The sequence below is a fragment of the Pristiophorus japonicus genome, chromosome 14, assembly GCF_044704955.1.
Source record: "Pristiophorus japonicus isolate sPriJap1 chromosome 14, sPriJap1.hap1, whole genome shotgun sequence".
Taxonomy (NCBI): Eukaryota; Metazoa; Chordata; class Chondrichthyes; family Pristiophoridae; genus Pristiophorus; species Pristiophorus japonicus.
Window position 1 is genome coordinate 57,471,397 of NC_091990.1, and position 25,039 is coordinate 57,496,435.

The following is a 25,039-nucleotide window of genomic DNA, read 5'->3' on the forward strand; positions in this document are numbered from 1 at the left end:
TGGCAAGCTATTGATCCATGGGAAGCATCACACTGCGAGTGCATACATAGCCACTAAATAAAGCACGCAGACAGCAGCGGTTCAAGTGGGAGGCCCACCACCTCCTCAAGGGCAAATGGCGTTGAGCAATAAATGCCGGACTTACCAGTGATGCTCACATCCCGAGAGTGAATAAAAATACACACACCGGACTGAGGCTTCATTCAGTAGTGGGAGAACACCACCGCAGGTCGGGGCTATAAACAGAGCTGGAACGCCGGGCCCTGGAACATCGTGGGCGAAGGTGCGGCGAATGAGGGTACAGGGCCCAGGGGCAGCACGGACCAGCCCACACTGCGATATGTGCGCGCACTAGGTCCGTGCAGCAAAGCAGGTCTCCAGTCGTCCTGGTTAACCCTTGTGACTGGATAAAGGCCTAGCTCTGTTATGACTGGATAAAGGCCTAGCTCTGTTGAGCCGGTGTGGTGGCTGATGTGCAACGGTCACCACATGTTAAAAAAATCCACACACAGGCATCTTCCACCCCCTCAACTGAAGTTCAGGACTGGAACATCGGGTCCTTCATTGAAACATCTGTGAACACATGGAAGCAAGTCATCCTCGTTCGAGGGACCGCCTACGATGATGATTCATTCAGCTTTACTGCTCGTCTTTGAAACTAGAACAAGAGGAGCCACCAAAGAGTGACGTCCGTTTCACAAGGACCCCCCCATCCCACCGCAATGGCTCAGCTGGCCCTACCCGGTGTGGTCCTGAAGCATAGCGACCAGGAAGGTCCGAGCTTCAATCCCTGACCTGTGCGGAGTGAGCCGATAGTCCTAACCTGCAGTGGGGTGCTACAGCTGGAACTCAGGAGAGGCAAAAGAAGGTTCCCTCTACTGATCACTGCTCATGGAAATTGAATCGATTTCTTTCAGAAAATAACATTTTGGAATACAGTATATGAGTCATTTGAGACAGGGCGTGTAGTAAGTGTAGCTTGCTTGGGAGGAACAGGTTACTTTGGACCTGTGGTACTCAAAGCTCTCCTCATGTCATGTCTGGGTGTGTTGGAGACTGATCGAGATTGATTGCTGTGACTCCACTGTCATTGTATCCTGTGATTACCTGAATGGAGGAAGGCAAACCAGATGGACCTTGCTCTTTTATCATCCAGCAATTCCTGGCTTCCGATGTATGTGACCACGTAGTGAGAGTAGAATCAGGCTCACTCACCAAGAATGGCACAAATAGGGGGTAGCTCGGGCTGCTGCTGCCCATAGAAGTGGCACTTCAGTTATGGAGTGCCCTGGTAAGACCCCATCTGGAGTACTGCGTTCAGCTCTGGGCACCACATCTCAGGAAGGATATAATGACCTTGGACTGATTGCAGCGCAGATTCACCAGAATTATACCAGGACTTAAAGGGTTCAATTAGGAGGACAGGTTGCATAAATGTGGTTTTTATTCTCGAGTTTAGAACATTGAGGGGTGATCCCATTTTGATCTTTAAAATGATAAATGATTCGATAGAATAGATAAACTATTTCCTCTGGTGGTGGAACCCTAAAATTAGAGCCAGGCCGTCCAGGAGTGAAATTAGGGATTACGTTTTCACACAAAGATTGCTGGAGATCTGCAACTCACTCCCCCAAAAGTCTGGGGGTCAATTGGAGATTTCAAGACAGGTATCGATGGATTTTTGTTGGGTGGGGATAATAAGGGATGAACTAAGGTGGGTAAATGGAGTTGCGATGCAGATCAGCCATGATCTAATTCAATGATGGAATGGACTAATCCTATTCTTATGTCCTATGTTCTTATGCCCTCTTGAGCATCTCTGATTATAACTGTTCATCCATTAGTGGCCGTGCCTTCAGTTGCCTGGGCCCCAAGCTCTGGAATTCCCTGCCTAAACCTCTCTACCTCTCTTTCCTCCTTTAAGACGCTTCGTAAAACCTACCTCTTTGACCAAGCCGTAATTTCTTCTTACGTGGCTCAGTGTCAAATTTATTTGTTTTCTCTTCAAACACACCTGTGAAGCGTCTTGGGACGTTTACTATGTTAAAGGCGCTATATAAATGCAAGTTGTTGCTGTTGCTATGTACCCCAGCAACAATCAGCACTTTCTGGGACCTGGAAGTGGTGGTCGGGGGTGGAAAGAGGAAAATTGGAAAAACTGATTGACAGGAGGATGGGTTCATGATGTGGTGACTGAGGAGCCCGCCCAGGCACTGGGCTCGCCTTCCTGTTGGTGAAACGCTCTCGTTGTGTAAATGGAGCAGTCCCACAGTCAGAAGCCAGAAACTCGGTTTCGGAGAGGGAAAGAAAGAACTGGCATTTCGAAAGGACCTCGTGTTCTCAGGGCAGGTACCGAGGTGCAATTATTTCTGAAGTGCACTCACTGTGTCCGGTGTGTATAATTGGGGCGTCACTGAATGATTCAAACACTGGTTAAAAATTAAAAATTCGTCAGCTCAACTTCAGATTCTCGCACCTGTCCGATAATCAAAGCAGCTCTTAGAACCAGCCATCGAACAGAAACAACCCCAGGTTCCTATCGAGCATTCAGAAATGGAAGGTCAGTTTTAATTAACTGCGTAATTGGCTGAGAGAATGTCTTCGGTAATGAGCTGGGTGAGAGTTTCCCTGAGGGAGTGATTCTTACTGAATCGGGGGGAGATTAATCTAATTAAATCACTCGGTGAGCCCAGAAACGGCAACAATCCAATTAGCTTTGAAAGTCCATACTCCTGATACATTAAGCGTTGCCGCAAGTCATTTTTTCTCTATATGTACCATCTCCGTGGTCTAATACTCTTATCTTTCTCATCTCTTGCCATCTAATCTGATACTTCAGCGCAGTACTGGGGGAGGAGTGCTATAATGTCAGAGGTGCTGTCTTTCGGATAAGATTTTAGACCAAGGTCACGTTGGCCCTCTCAGGTGTACATAAAAGATCCTACGGCACCATTCGCAGAATATCAGGAGAGTTCTTCCGGTTCCTGACCAATAGTTATCCCTCAACCAACATCATTAAAAAAGATGATCTGGGCATTTATTCTATTACTGTTTGTGGGACCTTGCTGTGTGAACATTGGCTGCTGCGTTACATTGCCATGGGATCTGTTGGGTCTGTCTGAAAGGGGAGGCTTGATCTAAAGTCTCATTGGAAAGAGGGCACCTCTGACAGTGCAGCACTCACCTGGTACTGCATTGAAGTGTCGGTCTGGATTATGTGCTCAAGTCCCTGGAGTGAGACTTGAGTCCAAAACCTTCTGACTCAGAGGCGAGAGTGCTGCCTACTGAGCCAGGGCTGGCACCGTCTTAGTGTCAGGGGGCAACCTGGCGGCGGGCATCAGCATGATAAAGTGCTGAAGCAAGAGATTTCTACCCTGCCCCCACCCTGCAATCTCACTCCACTCTAATGGGCACAGGCCATCTCAATAATGGACACCACTCACCTCAATAATGGGCACTGCCAACCTACTCCACTCTAACAGGCACTGACCACCCCAGTAATGGGCATGATCCACCTCACTCCACTCCTCTATTAACAATTAATAAAACTATGTTTTGATTAATTTCTGTCCTCAATATCAAGTGTTGGAGCACAGAACACTTCACCAGTTATTGTACTCTGTGTAGATACAGAGTAAAATTCCCACTACACTGTCTCATCAAACACTCCCAGGGCAGGTACAGCACGGGTTAGATACAGAGTAAAGCTCCCTCTACACTGTACTAACAAACACTCCCAGCGCAGGTACAGCATGGGTTAGATACAGAGTAAAGCTCCCTCTACACTGTCCCATCAAACATTCCCAGAGCAGGTACACCACGGGTTAGATACAGAGTAAATCTCCCTCTACACTGTCCCATCAAACACTCCCAGGGCAGGTACAGCATGAGTTAGATACAGGGGAAAGCTCCCTACACTGTTCCATCAAACACTCCCAGGGCAGGTACAGCACGGGGTTAGATACAGAGTAAAGCTCCCTCTACACTGTCCCATCAAACACTCCCAGGGCAGGTACAGCATGGATTGGATACAGAGGAAAGCTCTGGAAGCTCTCTGCTTGATGTCATTAGCTTTCTAAGTAAGCCTCTCTGTCGCACTTAGTTGTGCTTCCTCTGCAATGGCCCAGCAATGGGCTGTCACGCCACCCAACACCCTGCTGCGCCAGTGTGACATCTTTCATTCCCACAGGGCCTTTCTGAACAAGACTGTAACTACAGAGCCAGATAATCTCAGAAGATGTGATAGTATGAGACAGTCCCACAACATTTTATTGATGGCTCTGAGTTAGATTTGACCGCGGGTCCCAGATGCGAAAAGATAGCATTGGAACCGACAATGCTATTCAGTGTATTCTCCAGCTGCATTCTTCCTTGCAATTTACATCATTCCAGTTTCAGAAAGATCAGGGTAGACTTTCCGAGCAGTGAAGTGAATGTCTGAATCCTTCGTGCTTTGGTACTGCATTCCTGTCTACACTGGGTTATGCTGGCATAGGCGTTAAAAGCACAGAAAGAGCTATTTGGCTCACAATTTCTGTGCTAGCTCTTTGCTAGAGCAATCCAAAACTAACCCCACTGCCGATGCGCTCTCCCCACACCTCTGTACCTTCCTCTGCTTCAAATATTTATCTATTCTTCCCCTATCCCAATAGTATATTTAAGATTTTTATGTTTTAGATTTGAATTTATTCATTTATTTTGAATCAATCTTTGAGATGGGAGTGTCGCTGGCAAGGCTGGCATTTATTGCCCATCCCGAGTTACCCTTGAGAAGGTGATGGTGAGCCGCTTTCTTGAACCGCTGCAGTCCGTGTGGTGAAGGTGCTCCCATAGTGCTGTAAGGGAGGGAGTTCCAGGATTTTGACCCAGCGACGATGAAGGAACGGCGATATATTTCCAAGTCAGCATGGTGTGTGATTTGGAGGGAAACATGGAGATGATGGTGCTCCCATGCACCTGCTGCCCTCGTCCTTCTAGGTGGTGGATGTCACAGGTTTGTGAGGTGCTGGTGAAGAAACCTAGGCGAGTTACTGCAGTGACCTTTGTAGAAGGTATACACTGCAGCCACGGTGCGCCGGGGGAGGGGGGGGGGGCGGTGGCGGAAGGTGGGGACTGAATCTTTAAGGTGGTGGATGAGGTGCCAATCAAGCGGATTGCTTTGTCCTGGATGGTGTTGAGCTTCTTGAGTGTTGTTGGAGCTGCACTCATCCAGGCAAATGGAGAGTATTCCATCACACTCCTGACTTGTGCCTTGTAGATGGTGGAGAGGCTTTGGGGAGTCAGGGAGAGGTGAGACACTTACCACGGAATGCCCAGCATCTGACCTGCTCTAGTAGCCATGACATTTTACTGCTTGTTCCAGTTAAGTTTCTGGTCAATGGTGAACCCCAGGATGTTGATGGTGGAGGATTCGGCGATGGTAATGCAGTTGAATTGCAAAGGGAGGCGGTTAGACTCTCTTTTTGGGGATGATCATTGCCTGGCACTTGTGTGGCACAAATGTTACTTACCACTTGCTACTTGCCCAAGTTTGGCTGTTGTGCAGGTCCAGCACAAGGTCATGGACTGCTTGATTATTACCTCGCTGTGCAGTACGAAAGGGAGTTTGTGAACAGGGGAGCAAACAGCCCCTCATACCGGTAGGGAAGTGAGGACAGGCTGTAGCTTAGCTGAAGGACAAGGCCGCAAATTGAATGGTTAAGTCAATTAACTCTCCTCAGTTCCATGACACAGTCTTCAATGTTCATCAATCAAACCTCCTGTTTCCTTATTTTTGCTGCCACACAATGAAATGTTCACCTTTGTTGGCATTGAGTACCGTGCACGGAGATGGTGTCACTCACTCAACCTGCTGGTTTTGTGGGCGAGCAATCTATGGCTCGAACCAGGATCCAATACGATCAATGAAGAACTTTAAAAGCTTTATTCAACATCTGCTGGTCCCAAAGGCCTACACTGGGCTTCTTGGAAATGATTTCACATTTATATTAGTTCTTGTTGCCTAATGATGTCTCTTGGCTTCATTCAGTCACGGAAACCAAGTTAAAAATTCATGAAGTGCAGCCTGCTCCCTTCGAAACTGATAAAATATTCAATGTTAATGAATCTTGCGAAGAAATCTGGAGCTGGATTTTAATTTGAGTGATGAGAAGAGAAGCCAAAGTGATTGCAATCCCTCCACATCTCTTCAACTCCAAGTTAGGCCCCATACCTGCTCCAACACTAAGACTGATTTCTTCCACCCCTTCCTCATTCTCAGTGCTGCAGAAACCCTTATTCGTGTCATCACCACCTTGAGGAGAAAATGGTCCCCTCGATAGGCTCCCCCATCTCTACCCTTCACAAGACTGAAATCTTTCGATGGCCTCACTCTGCCCCAACTGGGAACTCTCCCCGCTACAGCCCAGACCACACCCTCCATCTGACTCGGGATTACTGCCATTCTTCAATCTCTCGCTCGACACGCATCGTTTAATCACTCTGCCCCATCTGTTGGAAATGTGTTCCAATTCACTTGGACTTAAAGCCTCCTTTCCTGCCCTCAAAATCCTCTTTTAATTGTGCCTTCAACCTTTCATCCTATATTCCTTCACCTTATTTTTTTCTGGCATATATATTGGACAGCAGTTGCAGAAAATGGTAAAAGGGCCTCACTGGCACAGGAAGGGATGGTCTTCAGTTGGGTTGAGACGCATCATTGGAGTGAGAGGAAACAGAGACATGATTGCCAACCTGCCGGCGATTCCAGGATTGGCAACTGGCTCTTTATCAGCAGCCATGGCCACACCTAAAGGAGCCTAATTGATGATCACAAAACGTCTTTCAGCAGCTTTGTACAGACGTTTGCAGGAAATTAGATTCAACCGTGTGTTTCTAAAGCTACTCGACCTTCACTCGGAGCCAAGAAATGAAAGGTTATCACAAGCACTATCATTAAATACCCACCTCAAGCCACCAGTTGCATTCCAAGCATGAGCCTACCTTCGTAAGTGACAAATCTACCACACAGGCCAGTCTGTTATATTAGTGCTGAGATAGAACCCTCCCCTCTTGCTCACATATACAATTGCAGGATGGAGCTGAGAATTCCTCCCTTCCTCCACCCCTCCCCTCCCCGCCGTTCCGCCATAGACTTATTCAGTACAGGAACTATCTACAGCCTTTTGACTTGTTGACTCCAGCCATGTTTAATCTGATTTGATCATTTATACCCTCTGACCCCACAGCTAGTCCAAGCCAACTAGACCAGTTCTTGTTGCCACCAAGGGCAACGGCGGAGAAAATTCAGGTTTAAATGGCTTTCCCGTCGTGGGTGCAGCGGCCAGGATTGATGGTAGAGCTTGGCGCATCACTAGTGCCCCAAATCACTCTGTTCAGTGACCTAGAATGTTCCAGAATCACCTCATGCAGGATCACAAATCCCATCCATCATGGGTGCGGTGTCACTATTGTTGAGGAACCAATCACAGGGACCGCTGGCAGCGCGATCACCCCCCAATCACCATCAGCATCCTTTATTCTTTACGCTTGCTAATTTGAATTTTTGTGCTTAAACAACGCAATCCCAACATGATGTCATGAATGCTGTTTCAACACTGAAGTAGAAATGAGGCAACACAAAGTTAACTCGATGAAGCATTCAACAGTCTCAACACTGAGACCATCCCCTGCCCCACAAAATCTCACCTTACCTCAAACAGACCAGAACAAGGTGAAACAATTTAGAATAATTCTCACCGAGATTTTTTGCCCGTTCCTCTCTGCGCTGTCGAGCCAGCCGCTGCCTCTCCTCGGCCTTCAGTCCATCTAGGAACAGAACAAGTGAGAAGAGTTACGATAATAACTTGCATCGATGGAGTGTCTTTAATCATCGCAAGATGGCTCACGGCGCGGAGAAGTGTGGTGGGGGGCATGAGAAGAGATGGACCATAGGAACTGCTGGACAATGAAACAGACCAAGCTCCATCTAGTTCACCTCCTACCAACCTGGTCATTGTATGATGCAATGGTCATGGAATTCTTGACTAATCCTTGCGACCAATCTCGATCAATTAATCTACAGCAGGCCTAGACACAACAGGGGTAAAACCCCATGGGGGAGAGCTTTGGAAATCATAGGTCCAAAGTCAACTTTTTCCTCCCTTGCATGCTACACTTACCACATGTCGAATTGGGAATTGCCCCCACCTGAAACAGGGCACAAGCACCCCGTTTCAATGGTTTTTATCGAAGCTGCAGTTCACATCATCTCTTGAGTGGCATTTGGTTCTTTATTGTTTTTCTTTTCTTGGATCTGGAAGTCACCCTTAACGGAAGCGGTGACTACACGAGCGGGCGGATATGGGGCGGTGACTACACGAGAGGGGAGGATATGGGGCGGTGACATCACCTGAGGGGCAGATACAGGGCCGTGACATCACCTGAGGAGTGGATACGAGGCGGTGACATCACCTGAGGAGTGGATACGGGGCGGTGACTACACGAGAGGGGTGGATATGGGGCGGTGACATCACCTGAGAGGCGGATACGGGGCGGTGACATCACCTGAGGGGCGGATACGGGGCAGTGACATCACCTGAGAGGCGGATACGGGGCGGTGACATCACCCGAGGGGCGGATACGGGACGGTGACATCACCTGAGGGGCGGATACGGGGCGGTGACATCACCCGAGGGGCAGATACAGGGTGGTGACATCACCCGAGGGGCAGATACAGGGTGGTGACATCACCTGAGGGGCGGATACGGGGCGGTGACATCACCTAAGGGGCGGATATGGGGCGGTGACATCACCTGAGAGGCGGATACGGGGCGGTGACATCACCTGAGGGGCGGATACAGGGTGGTGACATCACCCGAGGGGCATATACAGGGTGGTGACATCACCCGAGGGGCTGATATAGGGTGGTGACATCACCTGAGGGGTGGATACGGGGCGGTGACATCACATGAGGGGTGGATATGGGGCGGAGACATCACCTGAGAGGCGGATACGGGGCGGTGACATCACCTAAGGGGCGGATATGGGGCGGTGACATCACCTGAGAGGCGGATACGGGGCGGTGACATCACCCGAGGGGCGGATATGGGGTGGTGACATCACCCGAGGGGCAGATACAGGGTGGTGACATCACCCGAGGGGCAGATACAGGGTGATGACATCACCTGAGGGGTGGATACGGGGCGGTGACATCACATGAGGGGTGGATATGGGGCGGTGACATCACCTGAGGGGTGGATACGGGGCGGTGACATCACCTGAGGGGCGGATACGGGTCGGTGACATCACCTGAGGGGCGGAAGTTGGGGGCGGTGCAGGGTGACCACTGTGATGCGTCATCACTGCATCGCGTCACCGCGGCTTTCCCCTTCATTTAAAGGGGAGAGCCTCTGCGATTTTAAACCTTTGGCCCACTGGGCCACCAGGGAGGGTTTCAGCCGGACCAGCGGCCGGGCACCCAAGTGGGGGAGCCAGGCAGACTGTAGGCGGCCCGGCCGAACCCGGGGGCATAACACGGCAGTCGGCCGACAAAAAAAACATGGCGGCAGCGGCAGTGCACCTTCTCCTTTAAGGGAAGTTGCACCACCGCTGCAGAAGGCCACAGCCTCACTTGACCACCGGGAAAAACAGGTTTTGGCACCGCCGGACGGGCCGAAGATTTTCCGAAGGGAATGTCACCGTCAGTGGGGGGGGGGTAGATCGACGGTGCTCATGGTGATGCCGTGCTTAACAGCAGTGCGGTAAGGGGCGGGGGTCGGGAAAGGCCCCAGGAAATCTCGGGAGGACAATTGGGCTATCAGCGGCCATTCCACGAAAAGTTGGCGGCCACTGCATTCCGCAGCATGGTCGGCAAATTGCGGTGGAACCAGGCCTTAAGGAGCGGGGCAATTTCGGCCCCGTCATGTCTCAAAGTACTCATGCGGTGTATCGCAAAGTGTTTCTTTAAGCCAAATGTGAGGTTCTCAGCAAGAATCAACTAGGATCAATTCCAGTGATATGAGGTCATCTTCGTGAACAAGATTCCTTGTGAGCATCTGTTGGCTCCAATTTCCATTGCAAGTTAAAACATTGGGCTGTACGCATTCTGCACAATTGGAATCAGGACATCTAGCCTGGCTTCCAAGTGTAAGAGGGTCGAAATTCCATTTCTAGCCCCACCGTTACTGCCGGAGAGGGGCGGCTAACGGGCAGCTCAGTGCTTGCCGCCGGCAGTGACCGGTTTACTCGGCTCGTGGGGCCGGCGCCAAGAGGAACCGCTGAGCACTCTGCCGCCACCCACGTGGTGACGTCATCGAATGTGGCCTTACCGGCAGGCGTTCGTACCACCTGGAAAAGCTGATGGGACATCGGGGGTCCCAGGGCAGTAGCGTTATGTTTATTTTTTTTATCATTTATGTATTAATGGGACGTGTGGGTGTGGGAAAGCGTCGGAAACTTTTTTCTCCCATTTTTTTCATCTGGCATGCCGGCAGCACCGTGGGAAAATTCGGTCGGCCTCCCGAGATGCTGCTCCATTGGGCGTCTGAGGGCAAGTGTGCAACACCATCTTTAGCGCTGCTCTCTCATCCTTGGGCGACAAAGCGGAATTTTGCAGTTTGAGGCAGCGCCTATCATCCGGCGTTAAAATCAGCACTCAGCCGGTGTCACCACCTCAAAGTCGGCGGGGCTGAATTTTGACCCCCAAGGCGTCTAGAGTGATGATTTTAACCCCTCCCTCCCCCTGGTGGAAACGAGTGCAACAGGAGTTAAAACCTGGTACGTTCTCGCGTTCGGGTAGCGCCCATGGCCGTTTTAACACAGGGCAATTGACTTGTCTGCCTAACTCGGGCAGATAGCCCAAAATATATGCAAATCAGGGTCCTATTGCTCAGATAGATACCTGAGGCAATTTAGATGCTTACTGAACAGGGCAGGGGAGCCACAAAGAAAGTTTGGTACACTGCAGTCTCAAGCTCCCCTTCTTCCCTCCTGTGAAACCCTCCCAAACCCTCACTCGTCACTTACCTGAGTGCCAATGGACTTTTTGTGGGGTGGTAGCCAGCCAGCTGGCTCCTTACGCCCATTTTGGGCAGACATCTGGCGGATGAAATATTAGAGGCCAGGCCATTAAGATTGACTGGGCCTCCCCTGGCATTTCCCTGGCAGGAAATCTGGTGCCTCTCCCTTGCCTGCCACCCGAGAGTTAAAATCCCTGCTTTGTGTTCACCAGGACTCTAGTTCTAATAGTGACGACTGTACGAGTTGGAAGAGATCCCTATTGACTGTTGCTACATGTTTAGATGCTGACTGATGCACAGCCAAGACAATTGCCTTCTAAAATGCTGATGCAGTGCTATGAATCATCCACACTTTATGGTGCATGAAAGTAAAATGGTGTTTGTCATGTATCCTGAATGGCTACTGTTGGTACTATCACAAGGTGTGCCACCAGAGGGCACAGCAGTGGGAGACTTGTCGGTTACCTGTACAGCTGTGCCTGGCCTAGTATAAAAGGCAGGCCACCAGGTGTGATCCTCACTCTGGAGTTAACAAACAAAGGACTAAGGTCACTACAGTTCAAGTTCAACACATTGCCTCGTGGAGTCATTATTAGAGCATCCAAGAAAATAGGTGCAGGAGTGGGCCATTCAGCCCTTCGAGCCTGCACCACCATTCAATAAGATCATGGCTGATCATTCCCTCAGTACTCCTTTCTGCTTTCTCTCCATATCCCTTGATCCCCTTAGCCATAAGGGCCATGCCTAACTCCCTCTTGAATATATCCAATGAACTGGCATCAACAACTCTCTGCGGCAGGTTAACAACTAAGACCAATGCTCTAACCCCTGAGCTATGGAGCCAGCTAAAGGAGAACCATCTATAATTCAAGCATGGATTCCCAACATTTGCAGTAATTGTCTGATAACTAACCTGATAGAATTCTTTGAAGAGGTAAGGGTAAGAGTAGATAAGGGTAATGCAGTAGATATCATATACTTGGATTTTCAAAAGGCCTTCGATAAAGTATCACACGATAGGCTCATGACAAAGGTTAGGGCATGTGGAGTCGGGGGTCAAGTAGCTGAATGGATAGCAAATTGGCTAAAAAATAGAAAGCACAGAGTAGGGGTAAAGTGTAGTTATTCAGATTTGAGGAAGGTAAAATAAGGCGTTCCACAAAGATCAGTGTGGGACCACGGTTATTCATAACTTGCATTAGCGGTTTGGACTTAGGAGTAAGTAACTCACTATCAAAATCTGAGGAAGAATGCAACACAACACAAGAAGACACTAGAAAATTTAAAGACTGGGAAGATAAGTGGCAAATGAACGTTAACGTAGATAAATGTGAGGGGATACACTTTGGTAGATAAAAGAGAATCATTATCTACACCTTAGAAACTGAACGGGGAAGCAAAGCAAAGGGATTTAGGGATACAGGTGAACAAATCATTAAAAGCAGCATTGTAGGTCGGCAAAACAATTCAAAATGCTAACAAAGCACTGGGATTTATTTCCAGGGGTACAGAATTCAAAAGTAGTGAAGTTATGTTAAATTTATATTGGACCCTGGGAGCACTGTGCGCAGGTTTGATCTCCATACTGTAAGAAGGATATCGAAGCACTGGAGAATGTGCAAAGGTCATTGACAAGGATGGCAACAAAACTGAGAGCGAACAGATACTGGGGAAGATTGAACAGGGTGGGGCTTTTTTCTTTAGAAGACATAGAGGTAACCAGATAGGCGTCTTTAATAGTGGCCTGGAAATCCCGGCCTCCCCAGGAAGGCATCGCAAAAGCCTGTTTTCAGCGTACAATGTTTTGTATTTTTTTTTTCTAAGACATTTATAAACTTTAATTTTAATAAATTTTAATTATGTGAGGTGTGTTTTTTATTTTTTATTATGGTGTTCAGTGTGTTTGTTTTTTTTCTCATTAATAGCAATACAGAGCTCCCATTGCTATGAATGAGAAAGCTGTGGAACACTGTACCTGATTGGTTGAGCAGTCACACGTGACTGCACCGTCTATGTGGGAACCTGAGGACGGAAGTGCACTCCGCAGTGTGGGAAGAGAAGGCCTCCCCACCTCAATCCCAGGCACCTCCGGGACCACCAGGTAATTTCGTAAAAATTCTCCGGTCGGAAGCGTTCGACGAAAGAAGCCTCTGACCAGAATTTCAGGGCCTTTATAAATGGGTTGGAAAAGGGAGATTTGGAGAGAATGTTTCCACTTGTGGGAGAATCCAAACCTAGGGCCATAAATACAAGATAGTTACTTATAAATCCAATAGGGAAATAAGGGGAAATTTCTTTACTCAGAGAGTGGTGAGATTGTTGAACTCGCTACCACAGGAAGTGGTTGATGCAAATAGCTTAGACACCTTCAAGATGGAACTAGACGAGAACATGAGAGGAAAGGGAATGGAAAGATATGGAGAAAGGTTGAGATGAGGTAGATGGAATGTGAGGAGACTTATGTTGGGTATAAACATCAGCACGGACTAGTTGGGCCGAATAGCCTGTTTCTGTGGTGCATAGTCCATGCAATTCTATCTCATTAGCATCGGAATGAATCAGGAGTGGAGGGGAAAAAAACCATAGGACAATGCCCAGGCATCGGAGACAAACCCCAGGGAGCTGGCAAAATGTGAGGCTGAAAATTTTGAAGAGACTTTTGACAGAGAGAGAGAGAAACATAGAAACATAGAAAATAGGTGCAGGAGTAGCTATCCGGCCCTACGAGCCTACACCACCATTCAATATGATCATGGCTGATCATGCAACTTCAGTACCCCATTCCTGCTTTCTCTCCATACCCCTTGATCCTTTTAGCCATAAGGGCCACACCTAACTCCCTTTTGAATATATCCAACGAACTGCCCTCAGCAACTTTCTGTGGTAGAAAATTCCATAGCTTCACAATTCTCAGTGAAGAAGTTTCTCCTCATCTCGGTCCTAAATGGCTTACCCCTTATCCTTAGACTATGACCCCTGGTTCTGGACTTCCCAACATCGGGAACATTCTTCCTTCATCTAACCTGTCCAATCCCATCAGAATTTTACATGCTTCTAAGAGATCCCCTCTCATTCTTCTAAACTCCAACGAATATAAGTCTAGCCAATCCAATCTTTCTTCATATGTCAATCCTGCCATCCCGGGAATCAGTCTGGTGAACCTTTGTTGTACTCCCTCAATAGCAAGAATGTCCTTCCTCAGATTAGGAGACCAAAACTGTACACAATATTCCAGGTGAGGACTCACCAAGGCCCTGTACAACTGTGTAGAGAGAGCACTGTGTCAGGAAGTGATAGTTGATGTTAGCGGTGGCGGATGAGCAGGATCCATTTCAAGGTGTAGGGCCCGCGATGCCAAGACGCGAATGGAACGGGGCTATAAAGAGCAGTTCGGGGATTTGGGAAACGCACTGCCTCGCCCACCGTGCGGATCCCACTTAAACCAGGACAGCAATCACATAGGCAGATTGACACACATTTGGCTTGGCTCGGAGTTCCAGGAAATAAATCTCCCCCTCCCCAAAGAATTGCTTTAATAGATCGGAAGTGGGTTAGGTACGGCAGGAAGAGCTTATTTAATATTCATCACTAAAATAACTCAAAAGCTTTTTGTTTTAAACAAAGCCAAGCACTAGAGAGAAAGGCCAGAAGATCATGTCCTGTAATTGGACAAAGTTCTGCTACCTGCAGCCATCTTGAAATAGAGTCGCGATGTGCCTGCAGAGAATGGCTCTTTCTTTAATATTTACTGTCCCTGTACATTAATTGGGTGAACTGCAGGGCGTGATTTTTGTGCAGTCCCTTGTTCAGGGCCCGGGACCAGGGGAGGCTATAGGCCTTTTGGCCGCAGGTCGGGGCTATAAATAGAGCTGGAACGCCGGGCCCTGGAACATGGTGGGCGAAGGTGCGGTGAATGAGAGTACGGGGCCCAGAAGAGGCGAGGGCCCAGGGGCAGCACGGGCCAGCCCACACTGCAATATGTGTGCACTAAGTCCCTGCAGCAGAGCAGGTCTCCAGTCGTCCTGGTTTAACCCTTGCCACTGGACCAAGACCTAGCTCTGTTGAGCCCGTGTGGTGTCACCACACGTTAAAAAAATCCACGCACAGGCATCTTCCACCCCCTCAACTGGAGTTCAGGACTAGAACATCGTGTCTTTCATTGAAACATCTGTGAATTCTCGTGGAAGCAAGTCATCCTCGTTTGAGGGACCGTCTATGATGATGATGATGACAATAATTGGAGATGGTCCCTTTCGAGTCCTCCCATGGCAACGAGTGTGTAGGTGAGGCAGCTTCCTTGCGCCCCCACCACTTCCCTCTGGCCCTCTACCAGAATGGCCAGAGTGCCAGAACGGTCTGCTCTGGGCCCCTCGTCACAGTGCGCCAGTGGTGGAGTGAGCAGATGTTTAAGGTGATGGGTGTTTAATGTTGTTATTGTTGTGGCTGGGTTGCCAGTCAAGTGTACTGTTTTGACCTGGATGGTGTCCAGCTTCTTGAGTGTTGTGCCAGCTGCACTCCTCCAGGCAAGTGAAGAGTATTCCATCACTGTGACTTGTGCCTTGTAGGTGCTGGAGAGTCAGGCGATTCCCTCTCCCCATCCCCCCAGTATAGATTTCCCAGCGAAAAAAGCATCTTGGAACATTCCGGAGAAAGGGTTTCTAATGAAACCTTTTGTCTAATGTTTTCAAGAAAATGAAAACATAAAAGATGTTGTTAAAAGATGTTGTTGAGTCCTGTTTTATCTGATCCCTTCTATGGTATGGAAGGCTCTCTTCCCCTCTGGTTACCATGGAGCTGTTTAGAAGGATCTTGGTTTAATCCTGATTGCTTTGCCTCTCCTTCTCCAACAGAAGTGTACATTGCGTGCGGCAAACCTGTCCCACCCACCCCTTCCCTCAACGACTATCTGTGGTTCTTGTATTGGACTGTTCAGCCACTTCAGGAAAGCACTTCAAGAGTGGAAGCAAGTCTTCCTCGATTCCGAAGGACTGCCTATGATGATGATGATGTCTGCTGAACAGCAACACTATGGATATGGATGTCTTTGACACACGGAGGCCATACCCACATCGGCACTCTTAGGCAAGGAAGTGGTTGCCATGGCAACGTCCCCAGACCACTCCCACCATGTCGCACCATCACCGCTTTGGCAGCCATGGCGAGATAAAGTCAAAGAGTGGGGCTGTCGACTGTGGAATCCGCGGTTTTAGTGTGCCAAACTGTCCTGAACGTTACTTGGGCTGTCAAAGCAACTAAACGGGCCACCCATCAGTTACTGAGGGACATTGTGTGTCTGCAGCAATAGTGTACAGGTCAGGAAGAGCAAAGGTTAGTTAATTCACTTGTTAAGTAGCCATTTTTAGAGTGTGCTTCTGTGAGTAGCTATATAAAGATATCACAGCCTGGATCCCAGCTCAGAGGCTGGGTGGGTGACCGCAGGGCCTTCCAGATACCCCAATCTGTGCCCAACCCGGAGGGGTGGCCAAATGGGACGGGCAATGGGAAAGGTGACACTGCTTGGCACTGTGCCATGACAATATGGCGAAAACGGGAATCAAACCCACAGTACTTGGGATGAGAAGTGGAGCGCAGTGGAACACAATGCAGCACGACCAGTAGAGTCCGATATAGGGGGGAAAGGCAGAGACCCTGTCTGCCAGAGAACGTTAAGAGTCCAAACCCACCCGCCGATCAACTTCTTCTGGCTCTTTCTGACCACTGCGGTGTCTCCGATCGTTAGTTAGAGAGGGAGAAACAGAAAGGGAAACGTTGGCCAGACATCGGGAAAATGTCCTGCTCTTCTTCAAACAATGCCATGCGATCTATAATGTCCATCTGAACCGTGAGTTGAGGCCTCGGTTTAACATCTCAGTCACAGGCCATGATGGCACCTCTGACAGGGCAGCGCTCCCTCAGTACTGAACTGGAGTGTCCGCCCAGAATATGTGCTCCTGGCGTTCTGACTCAGAGGCGAGCATGGTACTAACTTGGACATCACGGTTAAAGTCAAGAAATTAACGTGGCAGAGACTGGAGTCTTGAAACTGTGTCCTAAATCTCCATGGCATAGGCTGTTGTGAGAGCCAATGAGCACCGGCAATCTCGCTGGGTGTCGGCCTTGGCTCAGTGGGAAGCACTCTTGCCTTTCAGTCAGAAGGTTGTGGGTTCAAGTCCCACCCCAGAGACTTGAGCTCATAAATCTAGGCTGACGCTCCAGTGCGGTGCTGAGGGAGTGCTGCACTGTTGGAGGTGCCGTCTTTCGGATGAAACGTTAAACCGAGGCCCCATCTTCCCGCTCAGGTGGATGTAAAAGATCCCGTGGCACTATTTGGAGTTATCCCCAGTGTCTTGGCCAATATTTATTCTGCAACCAAAATCATTAAATTATCTAATCATTATCTCATTGTTGTTTTTGGGACCTAGCTGTGCACAAATTGGCTGTCACGTTTCCTACATTACAACAGTGACTACATTTTTTTTTAAGTACTTAATGTGCTTTGGGCCCGTTAAAAGCGCTGTATAAAGGCAAGTTCTTCCCTTACTTGCTGCATTTTCTGTCTTTATTTTGGCTAAAGACACACTGTTGTGATTGTGTGTAGGGGGGAGGGGAGAGGAGGCGGAGCGGTTTGATGGCCAATTGGGATTTGACGTGATGACGTTAGGCACCATTGACAGAACGATGCTCCAATGACAAATGTGTCTGATTCCAGGTTTGCTGGTAGTCCTGAATTAATGAGGATGCAAGATATTGAGCAGAAGCAGGCTAAGAACGAACTCTTTGTACCGATGATCAAAGCACAGAGCGTACAAACTCCTCAGGCCCTGCCATGCATAAGCACCCTCGCCTACAGAATGGAAGGAAACCAAATGTTATAAACAGGCTACTGCCTCTTTACAACAGACAGGATCTTGGGCTTGGGCCCTGGCGCAGAATGACCTTGAGACGCACAGCACCCTCCTTGTCCCTCATTGGCTGAGGCAGCAGTCTGTTCTCACTGGGACAGAGATGTTGAATTCACAGAATCGATTGTGAATACCGCCTTCTCAGCCTGTGTTTTCACCTCAGTGAGTCTTCACACTTTACGCCTCTCAGCAACTCAGTTCTATTATGAAAGCATCGATCCTTTGTTATTGGCTGGAGTTGGCACGGCAAGCAGGCTCCAGATCTAGCAAGCTGACTTGACGTTTCAGTGGTTGCCCAGTGCGGTGACAGGGCAGTGTGACAGAGCCCAGCCCCAGAGTTAACTCATTCCATACCGAGCTCCTTCACTCTGCTTGGTGCCCCGAGACCAACCCCAGAGTTAACTCATTCAGTACCGAGCTCCTTCACTCCGCCCCAGTGTCCCGAGCCCAGCCCCAGAGTTAACTCATTCCATACTGAGCTCCTTCACTCTGCCCCGGTGTCCCGAGCCCAGCCCCGGAGTTAACTCATTCCATACTGAGCTCCTTCACTCTGCCCCAGTGCCCCGAGCCCAGCCCCAGAGTTAACTCATTCCATACTGAGCTCCTTCACTCTGCCCCGGTGTCCCGAGCCCAGCCCCGGAGTTAACTCATTCAATACTGAGCTCTTTCACTCTGCTTGGTGCCTCGAGACCAGCCCCAGAATTAACTCAGTCAGTTCCGAGCTCCTTCACTCTGCCCCGGTGTCCCGAGCCCAGCCCCGGAGTTAACTCATTCAATACCGAGCTCCTTCACTCCGCCCCAGTGTCCCGAGCCCAGCCCCAGAGTTAACTCATTCAATACCGAGCTCCTTCACTCTGCCCCAGTGTCCCAAGCCTAGCCCTGGAGTTAACTCATTCAGTACCGAGCTCCTTCACTCTGCCCCAGTGTCCCAAGCCTAGCCCTGGAGTTAACTCATTCAGTACCGAGCTCCTTCACTCTGCTTGGTGCCCCGAGACCAGCTCCAGAGTTAACTCATTCAGTACCGAGTTCCTTCACTCCGCCCCAGTGCCCCGGGCCCAGCCCCAGAGTTAACTCATTCAGTACCGAGCTCCTTCACTCTGCCCCAGTGCCCAGGAAGGCCACAGGCCTGTCGCGGGTGTGGCCGACAAGCAGCCGGTCAGCTGACAGCATATCGGCACGGCAACTACCCACAAGGCCCCTCGCCCCCATGTAGGCCTCCAAAATCCCACTCATTGACTGAGGGGCGTAAAACCTGCTGTTTTATGAGGCTAGAAAGCCAGGCAGCTCTCCAGCTTCTAAGAAAGAAAGGCCTGCATTTATATAGCGCCTTTCATGACCAGCAGACGTCTCAAAGCGCTTTACAGCCAATGAAGTACTTTTGGAGTGTCGTCGCTGCTGTAATGTAGGAAACTCCCCTGCTCTTGTTCGAAATAGTGCCATGGGATCTTTTACGTCCACCTGGGAGAGCAGACAGGGCCTCGGTTTAATGTCTCATCCAAAAGACGGCACCTTCGACAGTGCAGCACTCCCTCAGCACTGGACTAAGGACTATCTGTGCAGTTACACACCCCTGAAAGCGTCACTAGATCCTCCCTCCCAGCGTTCCTGCGAAGCAGCCTTTGGCACCCTGATGCAGCTCTCACTATCCCACTGACAAGCTCCTTTATCTACGTTAAAGAGACAGACCTTAACTGGGGGCAAGAAATATTTTAACAGGGAATACAGTGAAAGGTTCATTTCAGAATCCACTCATCAATCAGTAAATAATCTTTAAAATAAATTCTTTCCCCCGCCCCCCTCACCTCCCCCCGCCCCCACCCACTGCCCACAGTGTCCTTCTTTACCCAGTGCTATCTCCTCTCCTGACCATACTGATGCTTACTAGGCAGCAGCTATGGGGGGTGCAGGTCAGGCAGCAAATATTGCTACCAATATTACTACTGCTACCGTCATTACTACCACTGTGACATCTGCCATCACAGTTACTAGTTATTATTATAGCTACCACTATAACTACAATAACTATTGCTATTACTCGTGTGAGCCCTGTTACTACTACAAGCTATTACTACTGTTTGTATTTATAATGCACTTCACAAATAGGCATAAGGAAAAGTGGACAGCAAGCCAGGAAGGAAGAGGTTAAGGATGTAACCGAACATTTAGTCAAAGAAACAGGTTTGGAAAATATTTTTAAGGGAAGAGAAGAGAGAAAGGAAGGGGAGTAGGGAGGGAGGAAGGGCAAGATGGAGGGAGGGAGGGGACAAGGCAGATGTAAAGCTGGAGAAGGCTACAGAAGCTGTGTTGTGGAGAGGTGGAGGGATTTGTAGATGAGAACAAGGAATTGATGTGTTGGGGCAAGGAGTCAGTGAAGATCAGTGAGCAGGGAGTTATGGTCAATGCGGGGATGATGGGCGATGAGGAGGGAGGGATGTGCGATAGGGGGTGATGGGGAAGGAGTGGTGGGGAGGGGGAGGGGGTGATGGGGAGGGGGGAGATGGGGAGAGGGTGATGGGGAGGGAGGGATGGTGGGGGGGTGATGGGGAGGGGGAGGGGGTGATGGAGAGGGGGAGGGAGGGATGGGGATGAGGAGGGATGGGGAGGGGGAGGGAGGGATGGGGATTACGAGGTGGATTTTCAGGGGAGTTGGAGTTTGTGGAGGGTGGAGGTGGATAAATTAACCCTTTCAGCACACCCTGTCTGGAGTATGGGTCAGACTTTGTTGCTCATTTAACGTTAACACTTGGAATGACTAGTCTAGTTACTTGCCTCGTTCCTGTGACAGGGCAATATCTAAAATGGTGGTAAACAAGGCATCAAGATAAACACTCTGTGATGTAAAGCACAATTATACAATGTTTTGTTGTCAATGAAAATTGAAGCTTACACTAAGCTCCTGTTTACACAGCTAATAATGCAGCTTTGTTTCATTTTGTTTTTACAAATAGAACACAAGGGCTTTGCGGTTAAAGGAAGAATTGTACAAAGGACAGAACAACCGAGTCTTAATAAACTGCATCTTCAATGAACTATCTGACAGTCACGTGAATAGTCATTGAGCTATTTATCAATCTGAATTTCAAAATGAACGACTGCATCCCGGACTCAGCACGATGTAGTTAGAGAGGAACACCAGAGCATTTAACCTGGGTGAGAGGCAGAGGCCAAGTGCAGGGGCAGAATGGGAGAGGCAATTGGAGGATCAGAACAGGAACATATAGACCGAGACATGGAGGCAGACTAGGAGAGACAGAGAGGACATTGGGAGAAAGACAAACACACACACACACAGACAGACACATACACACACACAGACACAAACGCACACACACAGACACAGACTGGGACAGATAGAGGTATACACACACACGCACACACACACACACAAATACAGACTGGGACAGATAGAGGTACACACACACATACACACAAATACAGACTGGGACAGATAGAGAGGTGTACACACACACACACACAAATACAGACTGGGACAGATAGAGGCGCACACACACACACACACACACACACACAAATACAGACTGGAAAAGATCGAGAGAGGCACACACACACACACACACAAATACAGACTGGGAAAGATCGAGAGAGGCGCACACACACACACACACAAATACAGACTGGGACAGATCGAGAGAGGCACACACACACACAATCATTCTCCAGGGAGGGACAGAGAGAAAAAGGAGAAAGACATGGAAAGAAATGTGCCACAGTGAGAGACAGGGAGCAGTCTCCTTGGACTACAATTTAAAATGATCAGCTCACAATTCTTCCAACTGCTTCTCCAAAACAACCCTCACAGTTCCCTATATCCACAGTGCCCTTCCTCCCATCATAGAGCCAGCAGCCTGGGCTATGGGAACTCCCACAGTTCCTCCCTCCTCAGTTAATTGCCTCCTCTGAACCCAACCAAAGTTGGACAAGAGACTCCATGCGTCCCAAGTACGAGTGTCAATCAACACCAGGATTCAACCCCTGACCTCCAGACAGGCAATCCAGCGACCTGCAACCCTCCACAAACTGCTCTCCAGACAACACTCAGCGTAGCGTTAATGAAGTTATTCGATGATGAATTCCGGGCTCCAGCTCAGGGAGTAGCCTCCTAGGTTCAATTATCAACAGCAGCAAGTGGAAAACCAGCCAGCCTGCCAGGGATTTCATGCAATACAAGGGGATCTCCACTGCTGTCCCTGTAAACATTGACTGCGTGGTTATAACTATATGGTAACCAAGGGAAAATGATATAAAGTGCAGCAGGCTAACACCCATCAGAGCCTTGCGATGAACTTGCTGGAGTGTCTCAAGTCCAGGAGTCACAAGGAGATTGCAGATTTCAGTTGCCCTGGCAACAGGTTAGGACGGCCATTAGTTGTAATTGGTTGTAATCTACTAAAGTTCCTTGAATTCTGGGAAGGTCCAGCGGATTGGAAAACTGCAAATGTAACGCCCCAATTTAAAAAAGGAGGCAGACAGAAAGCAGGAAACTATAGACCAGTTTGCCTAACATCTGTCGTTGGGAAAATGCTGGAGTCCATTATTAAGGAAGCAGTAGCAGGACATTTGGAAAAACATAATACAGTCAAGCAGAGTCAGCATGGTTTTATGAAAGGGAAATCATGTTTGACAAATTTGCTGGAATTCTTTGAAGATGTAACGAGCAGAATGGATAAAGGGGAACCAGTGGATGTGGTGTATTTTGATTTCCAAAAGGCATTCGATAAGGTGGCACATAAGAGGTTACTGCATAAAATAAAAACGCACGGGATTGGGGATAATATATTAGCATGGATAAAGGATTGGCTAACTAACAGAAAACAAAGAGTCGGGATAAATGGTTCATTTTCTGGTAGGCAAACAGTGACTAGTGGTGTGCCACAGGGATAGGTGCTGGGGCCTCAACTATTTACAATCTATATTAAATGACTTGGATGAAGAGACCCAGTGTAATGTAGCCAAGTTTGCTGATGATACAAAGATGGGTGGGAAAGCAAGTTGTGAGGAGGACACAAAAAATCTGCAAAGGGATATAGACAGGCTAAGTGAGTGGCAAAAATTTGGCAGATGGAGTATAATGAGGGAAAGTGTGAGGTTATCCACTTTGGCAGGAAAAATAAAAAAACAAATTATTATTTAAATGGAGAGACATTACAAAATGCTGCAATACAGAGGGACCTGGGGGTCCTTGTGCATGAAACACGAAAAGTTAGTCTGCAGGTACAGCAAGTAATCAGGAAGGCAAATGGAATGTTGGCCTTTATTGCAAGGGGGATAGAGTATAAAAGCAGATAAGTCCTGCTACAACTGTACAGGGTATTGGTGAGACCCCACCTGGAGTACTGCGTCCAGTTTTGGTCTCCTTATTTAAAGAAGGATATACTTGCATTGGAGTTCAAGGAAGGTTCACTTGGTTGATTCCTGAGATGAGGGGGTTGATTTATGAAGAAAGGTTGAGTAGATTAGGCCTATACTCATTGGAGTTTAGAAGAATAAGAGGGGATCTTATTGAAACATATAAGATAATGAGGGGGCTCGACAAGGCAGATGCAGAGAAGATGTTTCCACTCATGAGGGAATCTAGAACTAGAAGGCATAGTTTATGAATAAGGGATCTCCCATTTAGAACTGAGATGAGGAGGAATTAATTCTTTTGAGGGTCACAAATCTGTGGAATTCTCTACCCCAGTGAGCTGTGGAAGCTGGGTCATTGAATATATTTAAGGTGGAGATGACAGATTTTTGAGAGATAAGGGAGTGAAGGGTTATGGGGAGTGGGCAGGGAAGTGGAGCTGAGTCCAGCAGGCTCGAGGGGCCGAATGGCCGACTTCTGCTCCTATTTCCTATGTTCCTATTAGCAGTTACCATCACTATCATCAACCCGCCAGATGCACAGACTCAGGCACACATCTGTAAACTGAAACCAATGGAAGAAGTCACAGGAGCAGGAGCTCGGCCTCTTTTCGTGGATGGCAAAAATGAGTTCCTATTTTTTTTAATCCCTCTTTAAATCCCTTCTCTAAATAGCACTTTGTCAGAACTCCATGCCAATTGGCACAATCCTTCCATCAGAAGCACTTTCGAGCCCAGGAATAGGCCCTCCCCCCCAAGAACAACCAATGAAAGGCTTGTTTCCAGGTGAAAGTGACAGCAGATTGACTATGGTTAAAACACACCAATTTAAATCTGTGTGCTGATCGAAGCCAAGTGACTCACTCCGTTCCAGGCAGCAGGCCAGTGCTGGATCGCATACCTTGCTTTGTCCGAGGGCTTTTGCCCACAGCGGTAGATCTGGAGGGGGTCGGACGTGGCTCCTCCTTGGCTGAGCTCTTTGTTGCTTCCTCCTCCTTGGCTGGACCCTTCTCTGCTTCCTCTTCCTTGGCTAGACTCTTCTCTGCTTCAATCTTAATGTCAGTAGCTAAGGGGTGTAAAGTAACATTTACATTAGCTTTCAATATTCACCAGTATTGGTTCCAGTCACTGTACACAGACAACCCTCCCCTTATCCCCACTGTGTATACTCAACACCCACAACCTCATTGTATACAGCCAATCCCCATCCCCGCTGTATACAGCCAATCCCCTTCATCCCTGCTGTATACAGCCAATCCCCATCCCCGCTGTATACAGCCAATCCCTTTCATCCCCGCTGTATACAGCCAATCCCCATCCCCGCTGTATACAGCCAATTCCCTTCATCCCCGCTGTATACAGCCAATCCCCATCCCCGCTGTATACAGCCAATCCCTTTCATCCCCACTGTATACAGCCAATCCCCATCCTCTTTGTATACAGCCAATCCCCATCCCCGCTGTATACAGCCAATCCCTTTCATCCCCACTGTATACAGCCAATCCCCATCCTCTTTGTATACAGCCAATCCCCATCCCCGCTGTTTTCATCCAATCCCCTTCATCCCTGCTGTATACAGCCAATCCCCATCCCCGCTGTATACAGCCAATCCCCTTCAACCCCGCTGTATACAGCCAATCTCCTTCCAGTCAGTGCACACAACCACAACATTACTATCTTATTACTCGACAGCCATGGCCCTCAGCCACCTTATCCCAGGCCCTTGTGAGAGTTCTGCTCCTATTCCCCCGACCAGACCGAGGTGTAGGGGCCAAG

At 48.8% G+C, this 25,039-nt stretch overlaps 1 protein-coding gene across 3 annotated transcripts in view; it reads right to left on the reverse strand.

The window, feature by feature from the left end:
* map7d1a (MAP7 domain containing 1a) overlaps nucleotides 1–25,039 on the reverse strand; it is a 202,510-nt gene that overhangs the window by 90,169 nt on the left and 87,302 nt on the right. For all 3 annotated transcript variants that reach the window (XM_070899240.1, XM_070899239.1, XM_070899241.1), the window contains 2 exons: nucleotides 24,165–24,329; nucleotides 7,738–7,806 (listed from right to left, as the gene is read on the reverse strand). In XM_070899240.1, the coding sequence (XP_070755341.1) occupies nucleotides 7,738–7,806; nucleotides 24,165–24,329 (234 nt within the window). The remainder of the gene's footprint in view (nucleotides 1–7,737; nucleotides 7,807–24,164; nucleotides 24,330–25,039) is intronic.